Source organism: Patagioenas fasciata, chromosome Z, assembly GCF_037038585.1.
Source record: "Patagioenas fasciata isolate bPatFas1 chromosome Z, bPatFas1.hap1, whole genome shotgun sequence".
Lineage (NCBI taxonomy): Eukaryota > Metazoa > Chordata > Aves > Columbiformes > Columbidae > Patagioenas > Patagioenas fasciata.
The window spans coordinates 67,046,113-67,063,847 of record NC_092560.1 but is presented as its reverse complement, the minus strand read 5'-3'; the positions used below and the strand labels follow the sequence as shown (position 1 = coordinate 67,063,847).

Genomic DNA, 17,735 nt, shown 5'->3' with positions numbered 1-17,735 from the left:
TCCAGCTACCGAGTTCACATGAATATTCCAATCTTTAGAGCTTAAGAGTGTTGTCATATATTAAGGGAAAAGGGAAACAAAACCACACAAAAGAAATGCGGGCTGCTGGTACAACTGTTCAGCTGAAGAAATATAAACAATGACAGAGTTTACCAGAACTGGACTACCTTGAATTCACTTTGACTAAAGCCAAGGATTTCTCTAGGTTCTGTCTGATTCTCCAGGTTCTTTCATTAAACAGAAACAGTGGTTTTCACACGGGCATACCTACACAGGATTTCGTCTACTATTGAAAAAGAAAAAGCAACACCACAGCACGCAGCCACCAGCTTTGGCATTTCTTGACAATACGTTTGCTGGAGACCATTATACCCACAGGAATCTGTCTTCTTTTTCCCATCTGCAGATCATGTTTTGTGTTACACAGTGAGTATGTTCAGCAGCTGCTGCTAAACTGCTGTAGAAATCAGTGACTAGAAGACAAAATTATTAAGCCTGCTTTCAGCATGAAAGAGACTTGCCTACATATAGGCTTTGATTGCAACAATTTTAGTCATTTTGCACAGGATGGAAGTGGCTAAAAAAAGTCCAAACACATTTACTCTTTCTTCCAGGGCTGATTACCACTAGGAAAACACAGGCCTTGCTCTACCTTGACATATTCACAATTACCAGCTGGAAGAGACCACACATGCTGAAAGGGAAAATTACATGGGAACTAAGTTCTAAGCCATATTCATCAGAGGAATTGAGTCACAAGAGTCTTTCCAAGGCACTCTTGTGCCCATAGTGCCCACTCCAGGATCCACAAGGCTGAGCTCTGCAGCTAATCTTCATACACAAGGGTAGAGAAGATTTTGGGCAGGCCAGAAACAACAGGCATAAATAACTCACTTTTTCTCCAGAAAACTCCAATGGAACATCAGTGGCAAAACACTACTTCTTCGCTATTGGCAGGCAACAGAATTATCTCTTCTGCAGAAAAAGGCTAATTTATATTTACTTCACTAATGATTCCAGATCATCTGCCCCCTATGCAATTAAAGGTCTCAAAATCAGAGATGTTGCTTTATGCTGACATTTTAATCAGTATTTATACATTCAAATTTGATTGGTTCACCTGATCCCACAGCTTACTGGTAATATACTCCACTAATGTGGAAGAAAGGTTCAAGTTCTAGGGCAAAGGTCACACTGGAAAAGTTGAGACTGTCTGGAGATAAGCAAGGTAAATATTAACCCCATTTGTGAAAACAGCTTAGTCAAAATTAATACTTTATTTTTTCACTTCGAAACTGTTGTCACATATTTCTCTCAACAGGCTTAAATTCAATTATTTCCTACAGGGCTTTAAATGCCCTGAAAAATTTGAAAGATCCCCGCCAGTGTCTGCTCATCTCAAAAGAGAGCCCATTCTAGCTTAGGGAGCCACACTGTCATGATCTTTTGTCTTTGCCACTATTACATATCTAAACATTGCTCTTCAACGACCTTGTCAACAGGTCTCCTACCTTGTCTCCCAATTGTTTGCCACAGTTGCTGCTGAATTGCAAAATGCTACTTTCACTAATCCTCTTCCTATATGGTAGGGAAGAGGACACCCCCCCAAATCAGTTGTTGCATGAAATCTTCAATTACTAGTCAACACTACAAAGCAAGAAAAATTTATTTCAACCTCTCCAAAGACAATATCGCAAAAGTTCCATGATCCTTATTGATGCTACACGGCTCTCCCTGCTTATGCTATCTAGTTTTCTCTAATTAGCTGCAATCTTGAGTATCCACTGCAGTGAAAGGCAAGAAGGAGAAAGGTAATTTTTTCTTTGGGGATTTGAATACTGTTTTTAAGTATTCCTTTCCTTACCAGAAAGGGATCATAACACAAACATTAGCAGTCTGCTATTTTATTTTCATCCAAAAGTCCCAAAACATGTGCAACAACAGATATACGTGATACATCAATCACTGGTCTAAAAACTCTGAGGCAGGCAGGAAGCTGATGTCTAATAAAGATCCGCCTTAAGGCAAAACCCAGTTTCTTAATACTGACAATTTCACTGGAAAAATCATTGAAAAAACAATGCAAATTACTAGAACAGCGCTAGACCATTGTGTATAAGTATTGCTGAACTCCTGACATGAAATAAATTACTGCTTCAGCCTAGGTAAGGCTTTCAGCTAAAAACCACAATGGACCAGCAATCCTTCTTACCTACAGAAAGCAGAAATGTAACAGTGGTAAGTCCTTTTCCACAATGTATATCATTACTTTGTCTCTGTATCTGCTAGTAGTAAAGTCAGGTATATTTTACGGTTTTTGTCTGGACTACTAATATTCTTGGTAAACTGAGATTAGGACCCAGATAATCTTTTCTTTTATTGGCATTTTACAGCCAATTTCATCCCCCTCCTTGTCCAATACGGTAGATGGACTGTTCCAAGTCAAACGACAGTATATCACATCAGCAACTGTATTAAGTCATGCGAGCATTACATTTTTTAATTCCCTTTTACTTTCGACTGATAATCCTATTTATACTGCCTTAATAAGGTCTAACAGGATATGTGAAGGTTATTCGAATTTATACCTCTATCTAATATATTTGCCTGCAAGTTTCTGTCATGAAATATCTACTAATTAATGGAAAGAATCTTCCAAAGGCATAGAGATTTCTTATGTGACTAGTCTCAAAGACCCTTCAAAAAGGAAAGGGGAAAGGAAAAAAAAATCAAAAAGGATTAGGACAAACATCTTCACTTCTGTGCCTATTCAACATGGAACAAAAGCTAAAGGAGTAGCCAACCACAGTTTCTTCTCTACACTTTCTAGCTGTTTTAAAGCCAGTAGGAGGTAACCCAATCCTTCACAGAGTCTGCAATAGGAGCAGTATAAAAAATTCTTCCTACTTCCTATATTGATTTATATGAGCCATCTGGCAGGCTAAGTGCAGCAGCTTTCACTTTTCCAGCAGTCACTTCACCAGGGTATTTGAGAAAAGGAAAGCACCAGTGTATTTTTCATTATAATTTCATTAGTGAAAATTAAGTACATGCACAATAAAACCTTTCTCTGGGGTAGAAAAAAAAAAACCTGTCTTTTTGATAACACAGATCTTATCTCAGTATGGTCAAAATATTATACCTCCCAACACTTCTGTCCCTCCTGCCTCAGTTCTTGGTAAACATTTCAGATTCTAGCCCACAATTTGGTCCCACTCCACCCCTTCTTTTTTGTGTCCACATTATGCAGACATCCCACACCTAAATGAAGAGCTATGTCCACTAATTTAACCATATCATAACACTAACTTCACACTTCTGTAACATTCCTTTGTATACATACTAGCATTTATGCTAGCCAAACAATTTATAATACTATTTCTAACACAGCTATTTCTATTTTTAAGCAATTGGGAGGCATGCAAGCAGCACTGGGATGGAAGCCACACATTTGAAGTAACAGCTGCAAACATCTAATTATAACTTGGTATTAACTTCTACAAAACTTAAGTTTTAATAAGGAGAAAAGGGAGTATGGTGGATTTATTTTGTTTCCATTTTGAGGTAGAGGGTTCTAAAAACTATCTAATACAATGAATATTACACTACTGACAGACTGACTTATTCAGGAAATTAATTCTGTACAGAAGACAACCTTAACTTGCTATAGAGAGCATCCATCTGTAAAATCTGACTGCAAAAGTATCTTCTGTTTCTATTTATATGCCTGCAAGACTCTCTAACCTTTGCTAAACATAACTTTCTAGCAATCAATTGACCACCAAATCAAACTTCTATCAGCTGTTGCCAGAATGGGATGACAGGGGATAGTACTTATTTTTTGCACTCCCCTGCCTACTGGATGATTTCTTTTTAAATGAGCCAATCCTGTGATAAACAAGTTACAGCAATACCCTAGGCTTGGAGAAGGCTCTTCAATTTGTGTTGAGTTTAGGTCAAAAGCAATAAAATGCTAAGAATGCATGTGGGTTTAAAACATACTTAAGATGTAGTCTTGCAAGCTATACAATAGCATCTGATCCATCTAGCTATCTATTATTGACAGCTGTAAGTAATAACTTTTACTGAGGTTTCCCACATATTTAAAATGTTCAGTCTAGGTTTACAAAACGGAGACATGGAACTGAAGGACTCCAGGCAGCAGGGTCTGAAGTGGCAATGCTTATGCCATCACATCCAACTGGGCAATAAGCCAAGCCAACCAGGGCAATGACAAACATTCCTTAGCTGCCTCTCAAGATGAGAACCACAAGGCCGATAACCTCAAGGGTATGTATGGTTACAGTGAATCTTCTTGCACTCCTCCTGGGAAACCTGCATGCTCTATTACCTCTCTGAAGTGCCTGTACACCAACACACATAGCGTGGGGAATAAACAGGAAGAATGCGAGATCTGTCTACAGTCACAGAGCCATGATCTCATTCCAGTTACAGAGATGTGGTGAGACAGCTCACATGACTGCAATGCTGTCATGGAAAGCCATGTACTTTTTAGGAAAGCCAGGCCAGCAAGGCAAGGTTGTGGAGTTGCTCTTTATGTGAGAGAGCAACTGGAATATATCAAGCTCAGCCTCAGAGTGAATGAAGAACAAGTTGAGAGCTTATGGATAAGAATTAAAGGGCAGACTAATACAGGTAGCAGTGTGCAGGTGCTCACTACAGGCTACAATCAAGAAGCTGATGATTCTACAGACAGCTGAAAGTCACTTCATGATTTCAGGCCCTGGTTCTCATATGGGACTTCAACCACCCTGATATCTGCTGGAAAGATAACATAGCTAGGCATGCACAGTCCAGGAGGTTCCTGCAGAGCACTGACTATAACTTTCTGACACAGGTGGTGGAAGAGCCAGTGAGAGGCTTTCAAGGTCCTACTTGGATGAATTCCATGGGTTAGGGCTCTAGAAGGTAGGGGCTGAAGGAAAGGTGATCAATTCAATCATCACTGCTTCCAAGTTCGAGATCAATGCATCCCTATGAGCAAGCAATCAAGTATAAGAAGCAGGAAACCTGCATGGATGAGCAAGGAGTTTCTGACAAAACTCAAATGGAAGAAGTTTATAGAATGTGGAAAAAGGGGCAGGCCACTTGGGAGGAATATAGGAATGCTGTTAGAGTGTGCAGGGATGTAGAATTAGAATTAAATCTGGCCAGAGATGTCAAGGACAACAAGAAGGACTTTTTCAAGTACATCAGCAGCAAAAGGAAGGTTAGGGAAAATGTAGGTCCACTGACGAATGAGGTGGGCACCCTGGTGACAGAGGACGAAGAGAAACAGTTACTGAATGCCTTCTTCAGACCAGCCTGCAGGAATCCCAGACCCTGGAGGTGAGAGGGGAAGTCTAGAGAAAGGAAGACTTTCCCTTGGTTAAGGAGGATCAGGTTAGAAATTGTTCAGTAAAACTGGACATCCACAAATCCCTGGGCCCCAGTGGGATGCACTGAAAAGTGATGAGAGAACTCGCAGATGTTATTGCCAAGCTATTCTCCATCATCTTTGAAAGGTCATGGAGAACAGGAGAGGTGCCTGTGGACTAGAAGAAAGCCAACATCACTCCAGTCTTCAAGAAGGAAGACCCAGGAAACTACAGGCCAGTCAGCCTCACCTTAATGCCCAGAATGGTGATGGAACAGTTCATTCTGGACATTATCTTCAAGCATGTGGAGGAAAGAAGGCTACCAGGAACAGTAACCATGGATTCAACAAGGGGAGATCATGCTTGATAGCCTTCTATGATGGTATGACTGACTAGGAAGATGAGGGGAGAGCAGTGTTTACACCTTGACTTCAGCAAGGTTTTTGACACTCTCACAACGTTCTCATAGGTAAGCTCAGGAAGCATGACAGCGAGATGAATCAAAAACTGGTTGGATGGCAGAGCTCAGAGGGTTGTGATCAACAGTGCAGAGTCTGGTTGGAAACCTGTAGTTACTGGGGTTCCTTAGGGTTCAGTCCTGGGTCCAGTCCCGTTCAACCTGCTCATCAATGACCTGGATGAAGAGACTGAGTGCACCCTCCACAAGTTTGCTGATGACACAAAACTGGGAGGAATGGCTGACACACCACAAGGTTGTACTGCCATCCAGTGAGACCTGGACAGGCCAAGGAGTTGGGCAGAAAAATTGAACCTTGTGAAATTAAACAAGGGCAATTGTAGGGTCCTGTACCTGGGGAAGAACAACCCCAAGCACCAGTACAGGTTGGGGTTGACCAGCTGGAAAGCAGCTCTGCAGAGAAAAACCTGGGAGTCCTGGTTGAAAACAAGTTACCCATGAGTAGCAATGTGCCCCTGTAGCCAAGAAGGCCAATAGTATCCCGGGATGCATTAAGAAGAGGGTGGCCAACAGGTCAAGGGAGGTTCTCCTCCCCCTCTACTCTGCCCTGGTGAGGCCACATCTGGAGTTCTGGGCTCCCCAGTTTAAGAAGGATAAGGAACTACTGGGGGGAGTCCAGAGGCGGGCTACAAAGATGGTGAGGGGTCTGGAGCATCTTTCTGATGAGGAGAGACTGAGAGAGCTGGGCCTCTTCAGCCTGGAGAAAGCTGATAGGGGATCTCATCAACATTTATAAATATCTCAAGGGTGGGTGTCAAGAGGATGGGACCAGACTCTTTCAGTTGGGCTCTTTCAGTGATGCCCAACAACAGGATGAGGGGCAATGGGTACAGACTGAAGCACAGGAGGCTCCATCTGATTATGAGGAGAAACTTTTTACTTAGAGAGCGACAGACACTGGAACAGGCTGTCCAGAGAGGGTGTGGAGCCTCCTTCTCTAGAGACATTCAAAACCCACCTAGACACATTCCTGTGTGATCTACTCTAGGTGAACCTGCTTTAGCAGGTGGGTTGGATTAGGTGATCTCCAGAGGTCACTTCCAAGCACAACCATTCTGTGATTCTCAACATCGAATTATTTCTTCACAAATACAAGTCATAAGTCACTGAGGTAGAAAAAGAAGAAAACAGAAAATTTTTTTATCAGCTTGGAAAGTAAAATATGTGCAATAGTGACTACTATAACTCCAGGAGTGACTTTATAAGCAAGAAAGCCTATTTTTTTTTAAATCTTTATTTACAGATGCTGCACAAATTGTTCAGTATGAGTTGAGGAAAACAAAAAAAAAAAACCACAACAAAACAAAACAAAAAAACCTCTGTCTCTTCTGAAATGTCCTCTCTCTTCACAAACAGTTTGAGATTTTTCATTTGATTCATTCTACTATCAGTTTTTTTCCAAGCTAACAAAATTCAAGCAGTATATGTTGCATACACCCTGATGCAGTCCAGAGCTTTCAATATGACAGCTGATGGCACTTAAAGACTTTTTGTGCCCCACTGTGGTTGTTCCTCACCTACCAACCATCACATTCCCCCACACCCTGGGGCACGGTTACTCCTGTGCCCCCCAGCTGGTGGAACAGAGGAGACTGGACCTCAGTCAACAGACAGAGTCCTCAGCCAAGGAGGTGCCCAGGCCCAGAGAAGCTTCTGGACCATGCTTGAAATGATCACAGCCAGATCCAACCAGGCTTTAAAAGGGGGTGCCTGCCAAAGTCTCCTCTGAGTGGTCTTCTTGGAGCAGCCAGGCTGCGATCAGAGCCCTCCCTTCAGATCAGGGACACGATCTAAGGAGACTTGTCAGGATTAAGTGCCCTCAACTTCTCCTTGGTGGACGATTATTTTCTTCCAGATATATCCTTGAGTGAGTCCTTGCCACCACCAGCCCCACAGAGGGTAAGCAATTATTTCTTCTCAGTAGCCTTGAGTGAAAGAGGCTTCTTCTTTTGCATGAGTGCATACACACTGTGGATCATTATACTTGTGCAGTTGTATGGCAATCATATCCCCAACTGGTATATCAAACCTGCAGTTTATTAAATGTTGCCATAGTGCTGATAGATTTTGGATTACCCACCACCACTTGCACTGGTTTCTGTAGTTTGATTTAAGTCTGTTGTTTGATTTCAGTTCCAAATTAAACTTGGTTTAATCTCACATTTGCTTGGAGTCATTTTCAGGTGCCTCTGTGACACAAAGTAATCTTCATAAGTGCTACCTACAAGTGTTCCCAATTTATATTGGTAGCTTGGCTAGAATATTCTTATTTATTCTTATTATGTTTTGAAACACAGTAAGAGTTTGAACACAGTCTGAATGCTTTCCCTTATAACTCAGTCTCATCCTCAATGCTATCATATCAAATTGATTTTTATTTGACCATTACCTTTCCCAGCTTTATAAATGTTTTATTTCATCCTTCATATCATTACTCCTGCAGCACTTTCTTTAATGTTGTCTACCTGTGTTCATATTTGTTATCCACAAAGAAGTTCTAGCAAACAAATTACCCAGCAACCCTTTAAATTAAGATTCTGTTTGAAGGCACTACCAAGTAATAAGTAAAGCAAGAGATTATGCAGGGACTGTATCTACACTGGTTTTTATGTATGTTTAAGAAACAAACCTGCTCTGTGGGTCAAAGCAGACTAGTTAGAATCCACAATGTTACAGTATCTTTTGTACTGTCTATACTGCTTATAAGCTAGAAGACCCTATATGCTGACAAGGCCACTTGAGAGATTTCCATCTGTACAGAGCAGACAAGTACTACACCCTTCAATTGCAGAATAACTTAGGCCGGAAAGTACTTCTGGAGAGCACCTGGTCCAGCTCTCCACCCAAGGCATGGCTAACTTCAAAGTGAGATCAGGATGCTCAAGGCCTTTGCCAGTCAAGTTCTGAATACCTTCAAGGATGATACTCTCTGGGAAACGTGTTCCAATGCTTAAACACCCTAATTGAGAAAAATGTATTCTTTCCATTTAGATTTTCCCTTCTTTTTGCAGTGCACCTCCATGAGCAACTAAGGGAGTGGAGCACCTCCCATATGAGGAAAGGCTGAGGGAGCTGGGGCTCTTTAGCTTGGAGGAAACTGAGGGGTGACCTCATTGATGTTTATAAATATGTAAAGGGTGAGTGTCATGAGGATGGACCCAGGCTCTTCTTGGTGACAAACAATGATAGGACAAGGGGAAATTCGTACAAACTGGAACACAGGAGGTTCTGCTTAAATATGAGAGGAAACTTCTTCTCAGTGAGGGTGACAAGACACTGGGACAAGCTGCTCAGGGGGGTTGTGGATTCTCCTTCTCTGCACACATTCAAAACCCACCTGGACACCTTCCTGTGTAACCTCATCCCTAACATTCAGTGAGTGACTCTATATCTCTATATCCATCTATTAGATAGCAAAAGAAAGCTATTAAATCCCTTCTTGGCCTTTGCAATGCTAAACAAACCTAGCTCCTCAGCTCTTCCCTGTACATTACGAACTCCAGCATCTTTCTTGTATTATGCCAGGGGGCCAAATCCAGATGACATTATTTCAGATGCGTCTCTGAAGTGCCAAACAGAGAACCATAGAATGTCCTGAGTTGGAGGAAGCTGTAGCTGAGATGAGGTCTACCCTCAGTCTTCTCCAGGCTGAACAAACCAAGTGACTTCAGCTGCTCCTCATACGGCTTCCTCTCCAAATCCTTCACCAACTTCGTAGCCTTCTTCCGGACACACTCCGGTAGCCTTTTCTATGTCCCTGCCTCAACCTAGTAGCTAAGCTCTTTGATTTTACCTACTTTCTGCATGCCCTGTGATTACACCAACAAATATATAAAGGTCCTATTCATACCTTCTTCAGCTGCTTAGCAAGCTGGTTAGGTAAGCATACTAAATACTCCTGCCACTGGTGCTCATTCTGCTGTCAAATAGTCCAAAATGCCCAAAACATGACATGAGGAAAATCAGTACTGAATGGATAAAGGAAGTACTTCCTCCAGTTCCTGGAGTAAACAGAGTTAGTTCTCTCAAAACATTTTTATTATTTCCTGTCTCAGAGACAGGTATGAGTCCCAACCAGTTGCAAGCTTGACCCAAAATAGACTGAAGATACAAGATTTCACAAATGGTACTAACCTAGGAACCTTTAACCACCAGCAGCCGTATGCCCTAAAACTGGCATACAAAGAGAAATCTACAAAGAGGCCCATCATCATTGTTTAAAGCCCAGCTTTCTTTGACTTTCACCAAATAAATCAACAAACCATAAGGCTGAACACAAGCTCATGGTTGGCCAAGTTCACAGCACCACATCTTTACAAACGTGCTACATTTTGCCAGAATAGGCTGAGATCCTCACCCTTCAGGAAACACTAGTCTCCACATCAGAAGTCAGCACAGCATGTCCCTTGCTGCTTTGGGTCGTCAAATCACTAACCCACAAATACACTTCATACAGGTCCAGGACAATCTGCTGAATGTACACTGAGGTGCAGGTGAATCACCTGTAGTCAGCTGACCACAGGTGAAGGATCTTCTGGGTGAGTAGTACCTCAGTGTCCTCTGAATCACTGCTGCTGCTTTCATGAGATATGCTGCCTTGCTACCAAGTCTTCCAAATAGAATTATTCCCTCATACCCATGAGGTTAGGAGCCAGATGCAGGAAACCCAGGGACCAGACATGTAGAACAAAACAGCCCTACAAACCCATCAGGATGCTTTCCTAGGCAAAAAAACAGTATTACTTTACCAGTCTTTGATAGTCTTACCCCACCCACAAATAGTGTCTCTGATACAGGCAGCAATCTGCAAGCTGTGCAGCCTGGGCTTCCACAATATCCTGCCACCTGGGCAAACAGCTGCTACACAGGAAGGCAAAACAAGTCAAAGGGATCCCACCAGTCTTTACAGAGCCAAGAGACCACATATCATTTCAAAGTAACATGTTTATTTGGTGGGGTTTTGTTTGTTTTCTTTTGTGCATCTGTGTGTTTTGTGTTTTTTTTGGGGGGGTGTTGGGTTTAGAGTTTTTTTGGGGGGATGTTCTCTTGTGTTGTAGTTTTCAAACCAGAAAGAGCCAAATCAACAAGCTTAGAGAAAAGCATGTCGGCTTTGTTCATGGTAATTTGTCATCTTCAATCTAAAAACAGCAGGCAAAGTAGCTCTCGCTTTAAGATGTCAACAAAACCATAAAACTGCTGGCTTTTGTGAATCACCCCCCCTACTACCAGGAGCAACTGGCAGCTCTACCTAAGGCAATAAATTCACACTAAGGAGTGTGATAAAGCAAGCTGCTGGGGAAACTCTGCCAGTCCTGTTGCCTTTCTACAGCCTCCTACTTCTGGAATTACCTGCACAGCTGACTCTCGGCCCTGTCCTCCTAGTCTCCATCAGGAGAGCTCCCCTGGTCCCCCAAAACCAAAGAACGGATGATCAATTGCCTGTGCACACAAGTGTTCGAGGGGGCTACCAAGAGGGTACTGCACCAGGTGTGTTTGCAGAGGCACACAGAGGAAGCAGGTTAAGTCTTTGGTAGGGTTTGGAGAGAGGCTGTACTGTTGTTGCCTTTTAAGATGACTGATGTCCAACTTTCCCAGCTGGATTCATAACTTCGTAAGAGAAAGTTGTGGGCTTTCTTTAGCAGCTGCATTGCAAACGGATTCCTTCAAGCAGAGTGGCTGGTCAGGCTGTCACAGCAACTATTGGTAAGGGTCCCTAATGCCACACAACAGAAAGAAAGAAAGGTGACAGGACTCTGATGACACTCTACTGACGTACAGCAGTCTGCAGGTGAGTCTGCCAGAAAACTGCAGTTCAGGAAGTGCAAGCAGGAATAAAGGGAGAGACAGTTTGTCTCTTGGAGGGTCTGTGCTAAGAGCACTTCCCTACTCTGCTTCCACAGTGATTTGGATGGAAAATAACTGAAAATCTCACACTGCCTGAAGTATGCCATTGGAACACATATGGGCCTTTGAAGAAACAGAATAACACCCCTGCTTGTTACACAGAGCCATGTGTCACGCTTCTCCCCAGTCAAATCTGCTCAGGTAACCTGGGGCTACTGCTCGCACCAGCACACAACTAGCTATAGCACTTGCTGCAGGACAGGTTTGCCTTCATCCCTGCTTTCGAGTAGACTCAGTCTGTGCAACACTAGTCCAGTACAGCCCCAATAGTCCTGAGCAAAGGTGTTGATCACATCCCTCTCACCACTCTCATGTCTGCTTCCAGGGCCTGTCCCATGCAAAGCAGCAAACTACGCCCCGCCCTTGTCTCAGAATCACAAGCCACTATCCCTACTCAAGAGCTTCCTGGTGAAGGGCAGTTGTCAAGCTGCCAAGGCCTATTGTAGATCCTACCTTCTATCCGCGGGATCAGCCCAAGCGTGGTCTGACAATGGGTGAACATGACATTTCCCAGATTTGAGATCTAGAGAAGTATGAAGCAAAAGCACATAATTCAAGCCCCTGAATTCAACCCAGGCACAAAAGAAGGGAAAACTACATAAGAAGAAGCAGGAAACATGCAGAAATAATTACCCCGGGTTAATCTCAATCTGACCAGGAAAGTACAGTCCTCTCAGCTATAGCAGTTGATTCCAAGAAAACAGCAAGGGTGGCGGGCAAGAAAAAAAGGCACATATATCTAGGACATAAAGCATGGCAGTTGTTCTTCACCAAGAACTGTGTACAAAAGAAGAGAAAGGGAGGGGGTGGCAGTCAGCACAGATGGGTGCAGGTGCCTGTCAGAATTAGTTTTATTGGATTGTCATGTGGAAATACTACCCACCTACCAGAAGGTTCTCAAAGAACAGGACTCAGAAGACTACTGTTCCAAGATTTCACCATTCCCTTGCATGGACAGCAAGGAATGAGATTGCATGGGTGATCTGCAGGGTGGTCCATACCCCTGGGAGCTATGAACTTGCAGTTTTTCTCTTTTGTCACATAGTATTGACAATGAAGCAGTGCCTCTTGTTTGCCACCTTTCTCTTCTCTACAGACACATTTTAATCAAAACAAAACACTCAACCAGATCTGTGCTCCTTCTGTGAGCCAAAAAGTCTTTTTTCCTGGCAGATGGTCATTCGGAAGCTGCTGACAATGGTTGGTGGAGGATGATGTGGTCTGTTGTCTGCCTCTCTCCAGATGCCGGGCTGGTGTCCAGCAGCACTGAGGTGCCAACAAACGTGCTCCCAAAGGCATCAGGTTGTCATGTTCTCCCAGCAGAAAAAACTGACTGAAGGACAGTGGTTAAGGGCCCTGGAAACACTGATCAAGATCTTTTTCTGGGCCTTCTGTCCCAAATAAAACAGAAGTGCAACTACTGCAAAGGTTGATTTGGAGTTTTGATAGCACACCTACCTTCAACCAGGTGCATCCAGGGGTACAGTAGGGCACCAGAGTGCGGCGCAAAACTGCTGGAAAACTGGATAAGAGGAGGGAGCAAAAGCTAGCACAGCTTATGTCCACAGAACTGCACTTGAGTACAGATTTTTCTTTTGGCTTTCCACATTGAGGGAATTACCTGGAGTGACTCTAGTGTACATTAATGGACACAGAAAGTGGCTCATCAAGAGAACAGACTCCTTAAGAGACAGTACAGACTCACTCAAAAAAGCTGGCAACAGTAAAGTCAACACAACTAACACTTCAAATGTCAACACATTTAGTAACAGAAAGAACCAGTCCAACAACAGCAGAGTCATACTTTAGAATGCAAGATATGTCCACTTTTTCTTTTTCTTAAAATCAGGGCTTTTCTTTCAAGACCAGGACTACTACCACTGATCAACTTGTATCTAGGTTTGTAAGTAAATATTGCAATCAGTTCTCCAAGTAATCTAAATATAAAGGAAAGCAGAGAACGTGATTTCATGGAAGTAGTAGTAATGGATATCCAATTTCATTGTTGCTGAACTCTCACAAAAAGTAGCAAAAAAGAGACACACTTGAACAGCTACTGGTGCTTTAAAATACGCATTATAGTACATTTTATTAGCCTAGGGAATAAAAATTCTATGATAATATCATACTCACTGAATATCTCAAATTGTTTCATGTACTGTTAACAAAAAGCATGTCTCTAAAAAGATGGAACTATCTTACAAACTAACTGTTACTGCTATTATATCTGCTAATACAATATTTTGATGCCAAATTTTTTTTTTTTTTTTAACTCTGAAACTTCATATCACAGCTTGATAATAGACTTTGATTATTTTCCATATCCTTGGCATTTCTTTATTCAATGAAAGCCCTTTAAGAATGAGGTAAATGAATGGCACACATGCTTAAGAAAACAGACATAATGCAAAGTAATAAAACCAAAGCAGAACACTCCATACAGTTTCTGTTTCACTTTGCAGATACAGGAAAAAAAACCTCACCCCAACTTTTTCAGGAAAGTACAACAGCTGCACTTGAATACAAATCTCTTCAGTGCTGAAGTTCACTTCTAGAGACAGTGATTGTATCACTTGCAGATAAGTAAGAGTAACTAGATCTCCCACTAAGCACACAGAAGAGCTTCTCTTCAGTAACAAATATTTTGCTGACATGACATTCCATTTTAAAAAAGGTCCTTTGATTAAGGCACTCACTTTTGTAGCTGCTGGTTCCACTAGTCTCTGACGGTGTCGTGCTGAGCCGAAATGACTCTTCTGAGGCGCCCCTTCCTGACAGTGAACGGAGAAAGGGGAGGAAAAAGAAGAGAAAAAGGGGGGAAATGGATTGTGGAGGGGATGGAATGGAGGATGTTGGAGAAGGGAGAGGGAGAGTATTTAACTAGACTGTATTTTCACTAACTTTGTAAAAGCTCTATGAAATCAATTTCAGTAATACCACTATACAAATATCAGAAAGAAAATGAAGCTTTTGCTGGAAGCAGCCTCCTGAGGCTTTTATATATTTATTACTCATACACATTTAATGACACTGTCTACTATACACACACATATAGACACACATGTACACATGCCTACATCGTTTTTGGATAAACACTTTCAAGCTGAAAAAACATTAATTTCATTCTTTCCAAGCATATACATTATCCTACATTTCTGTATCAACTTAAGAAGTTACATACACAAGAACACAAACCATCAGCCATCCCACCCAGCTGGATTCACACTCTAACCCAAAAAACAGCAACTCCTCTAATAAAATAGGACTTTTTGGATTCACATTCTCCATCCAAAGCTTCAATAGACTACCAACCACGTTAAGTTTTAGAGTTACGTTAACTAGCACAGATTAATACCTTTTCCTGACGAAACTTCAGAAAAAAAGCAGGCTCACACATGTAAAGCATAAGCTTTTTCTCTTAGAAACAGAAATTTGAAAGAGGATTCAACTGAAAAAATAGAAGCACAAGAGTCTTCATCACATGTGCACAACTATTTAGGGCAATACCTCACTGCAAGCTGTCTTAAAATTACCTGCATTTGCTGGAGCTGCAAAAGGAGGACTGACTCCTAGACTTCGAGCAGTGCGTCACTTGGCTGTCTATTCTTGGTATTTCTTGTGGTTTCCTCTCACTGATTAAAACTGGTACTGAAAAACCTCTAGAACAGAGACCAATCTATCCCTAAATTTTTCCTACATGGATGGAGCTGCACACTTTTCAAGAAAAAGAAAAAGAAGGCAGGGGAAGAAAAAAAAACAACACACCACACACCCACACACATAGTGAACTGCTTAAGTACCACAAAAAATAAACTAGAAAGAAATATAAAATTTGAGCAAAAATATGTGTGTTGAGTAACGATACTGTACAACTTGAAATCTTACAAAGGGAAAACTTAGTGTTTGCATCTCCTTTTCCTACAATGAAAGGAAAGAATACTATAGATTTCTGTTTCTTTTGCTGGTCTTCCTGCCCCTCAGGCTTTCAGCAGATCAGACTGTTGGAGAAGTTTTGTTTCTCTTTCATATTCACACTTTCCCCTTTACTGAAATTATCTTGATACTCTTCAGACATCATAAAGCCATATTGAAGAAGTGCTGCTCTAATACATCTAGGAAATATTCTGAAACAAGGCGAATTCTGAAATTAGGATGAACAGCTTTTCCAGAAATTGATTCAATTTATTCCTCACTTCTTGGCAGCCTAAATACGTATTTTCAATTAAACAGCCTTGCAATGCTTTAACCACCTGAAACAAAAGCACTTGCTCCATCTGCTTTAAAAATTAAGAAAATTTCTAAGTTAATTTTCCGTATGAATTCTATCAAATATGTCACCTGAATTTTCAGGAGGTAATTTGTCACAAACAGGACTGAAGATTAAACAACTATGCCATCATTTTTAAAAACTCTGGGGCAATCACAAATATTAACATTAACTTCACAAACACTACTTTTATAAAAATAAACACCACTTACAATGAACTCTCCACTATCTTTCAAAATTCAGCCTAAACATAAGTCATTATCTGACCTTACCAAACTTAAGGCATTATCAAACACTAGTATCTTAATATGCAAAGAACAATAAGAAAACTCCTAGGAACTTCAATAATCTACTTCTTTACGGTCAGTAGCATTGCTGGAATTTGGTGGTCTCATTTCTTTCCAGCAACAGGTAAAAGGCCTGTCACTTAAAGTCTCTGAAAGGAGAGGCAGTTGTTGGAAAAATCTATAGGATAAAATGAACTATGAACAGAAGACTGCCTACAGGAGATACATTTTCCCATGTGAATAAACAGCTGTATCAAGCAAGGAAAAAAAAGAAAAAAAAAAAAAGGAACGAGAACATTGCAAGCCACCAAGTGAAAAAACAGCAAGAGCCAAGCAGTGAATCAAGTCAGAATGCCAGCTAGAATGGTTGCCAGTCAAGATACACTTTCTTTTTTCTGCCAGTTGCTAGAAACTCATTCCTACACACTCAACAAACCATTAGCTGCAGTTGCTACCAAGGTACTAACAGAAATGCAAGCAGATATGAGAGCATTACTGGCTTTGCTGAGCAACAGCAAGGAAATTAAAATCAAGAAAAAGGGGATAAGACAGACACTGACAGACCATTATCTAGGTTTGACTGAATCACATCTGCACAGTCAGTCTCCAACCAGAATTATTACAGTGTCTTTGTCAATAACCATAAAGTATTCCTCCATCGTGCTTGCTGTGAATAACTTTGCCTCATGTGGCTGTCTTATAGCAACAGAACTGTGGCAATTAATCATGTGAATACCTCATCTTAGCCTGCTTACTGACACTTAAATGGCTTTCTGAAATTAACCTTACCGAACTACACTCAACCTGTGGAATGTCCCAAGGCAGTCCCTAGAGAAAGAACCATACCAAAAAAATATTTCTTAACTCTTCTTCTATATATTTTTATTCTCCAGACATCATACAGAATGGTCACAGTTACACAAGCCAATTAAGCACATGCAAAACTATGCACACAGCTCTGCCGACTTCCAACATACAGAGCCAAACACTTCTCATCTCAGGCTTTTCACTGTTCTGAAAAGCCTTAAACAGGGAACATTTTCCTTTCTTCACTTCAAGAGACCATTTTTAAAAGCTAATTTCAGATGCACAGATCGAAATACGGAGTCTTTAGCATTTAAATCATTCATTAACAGCTTTTTGTAGAAAAATCTTTGAAAAAAATACATTAATTTACATAGAGGTATAAAAATTATGGTCAGTACTGAACATCAAATATTCTGTCACTGAACTACTTGGTCACTTCTTCCAACATACTCAGTCTACTAAATCTAATGAATAAAAATTAAACTGGCCTGTGAGCAAATATGCATGTTTACTTGCATAGTATGTGGAATAAGAGATATCTTGAACACATTGTCTGTTTCTCAGATCACAGAAGACTATCAAATCATAGGATACATCATTTAGAAGTGCTATTT

At 41.3% G+C, this 17,735-nt stretch overlaps 1 protein-coding gene across 12 annotated transcripts in view; it reads right to left on the bottom strand.

Annotated features, from left to right (window-relative positions):
• Positions 1–17,735, bottom strand: part of MAST4 (microtubule associated serine/threonine kinase family member 4) — a 313,227-nt gene that overhangs the window by 173,844 nt on the left and 121,648 nt on the right. For 6 of the 12 annotated variants that reach the window (XM_065860149.2, XM_065860150.2, XM_065860147.2 and 3 more), the window contains one exon: positions 14,457–14,531. The exons of the other annotated variants lie outside the window; for them this stretch is intronic. In XM_065860149.2, coding sequence (XP_065716221.1) covers positions 14,457–14,531 — 75 coding nt within the window. The remainder of the gene's footprint in view (positions 1–14,456; positions 14,532–17,735) is intronic. 12 annotated transcript variants of the gene reach the window in all.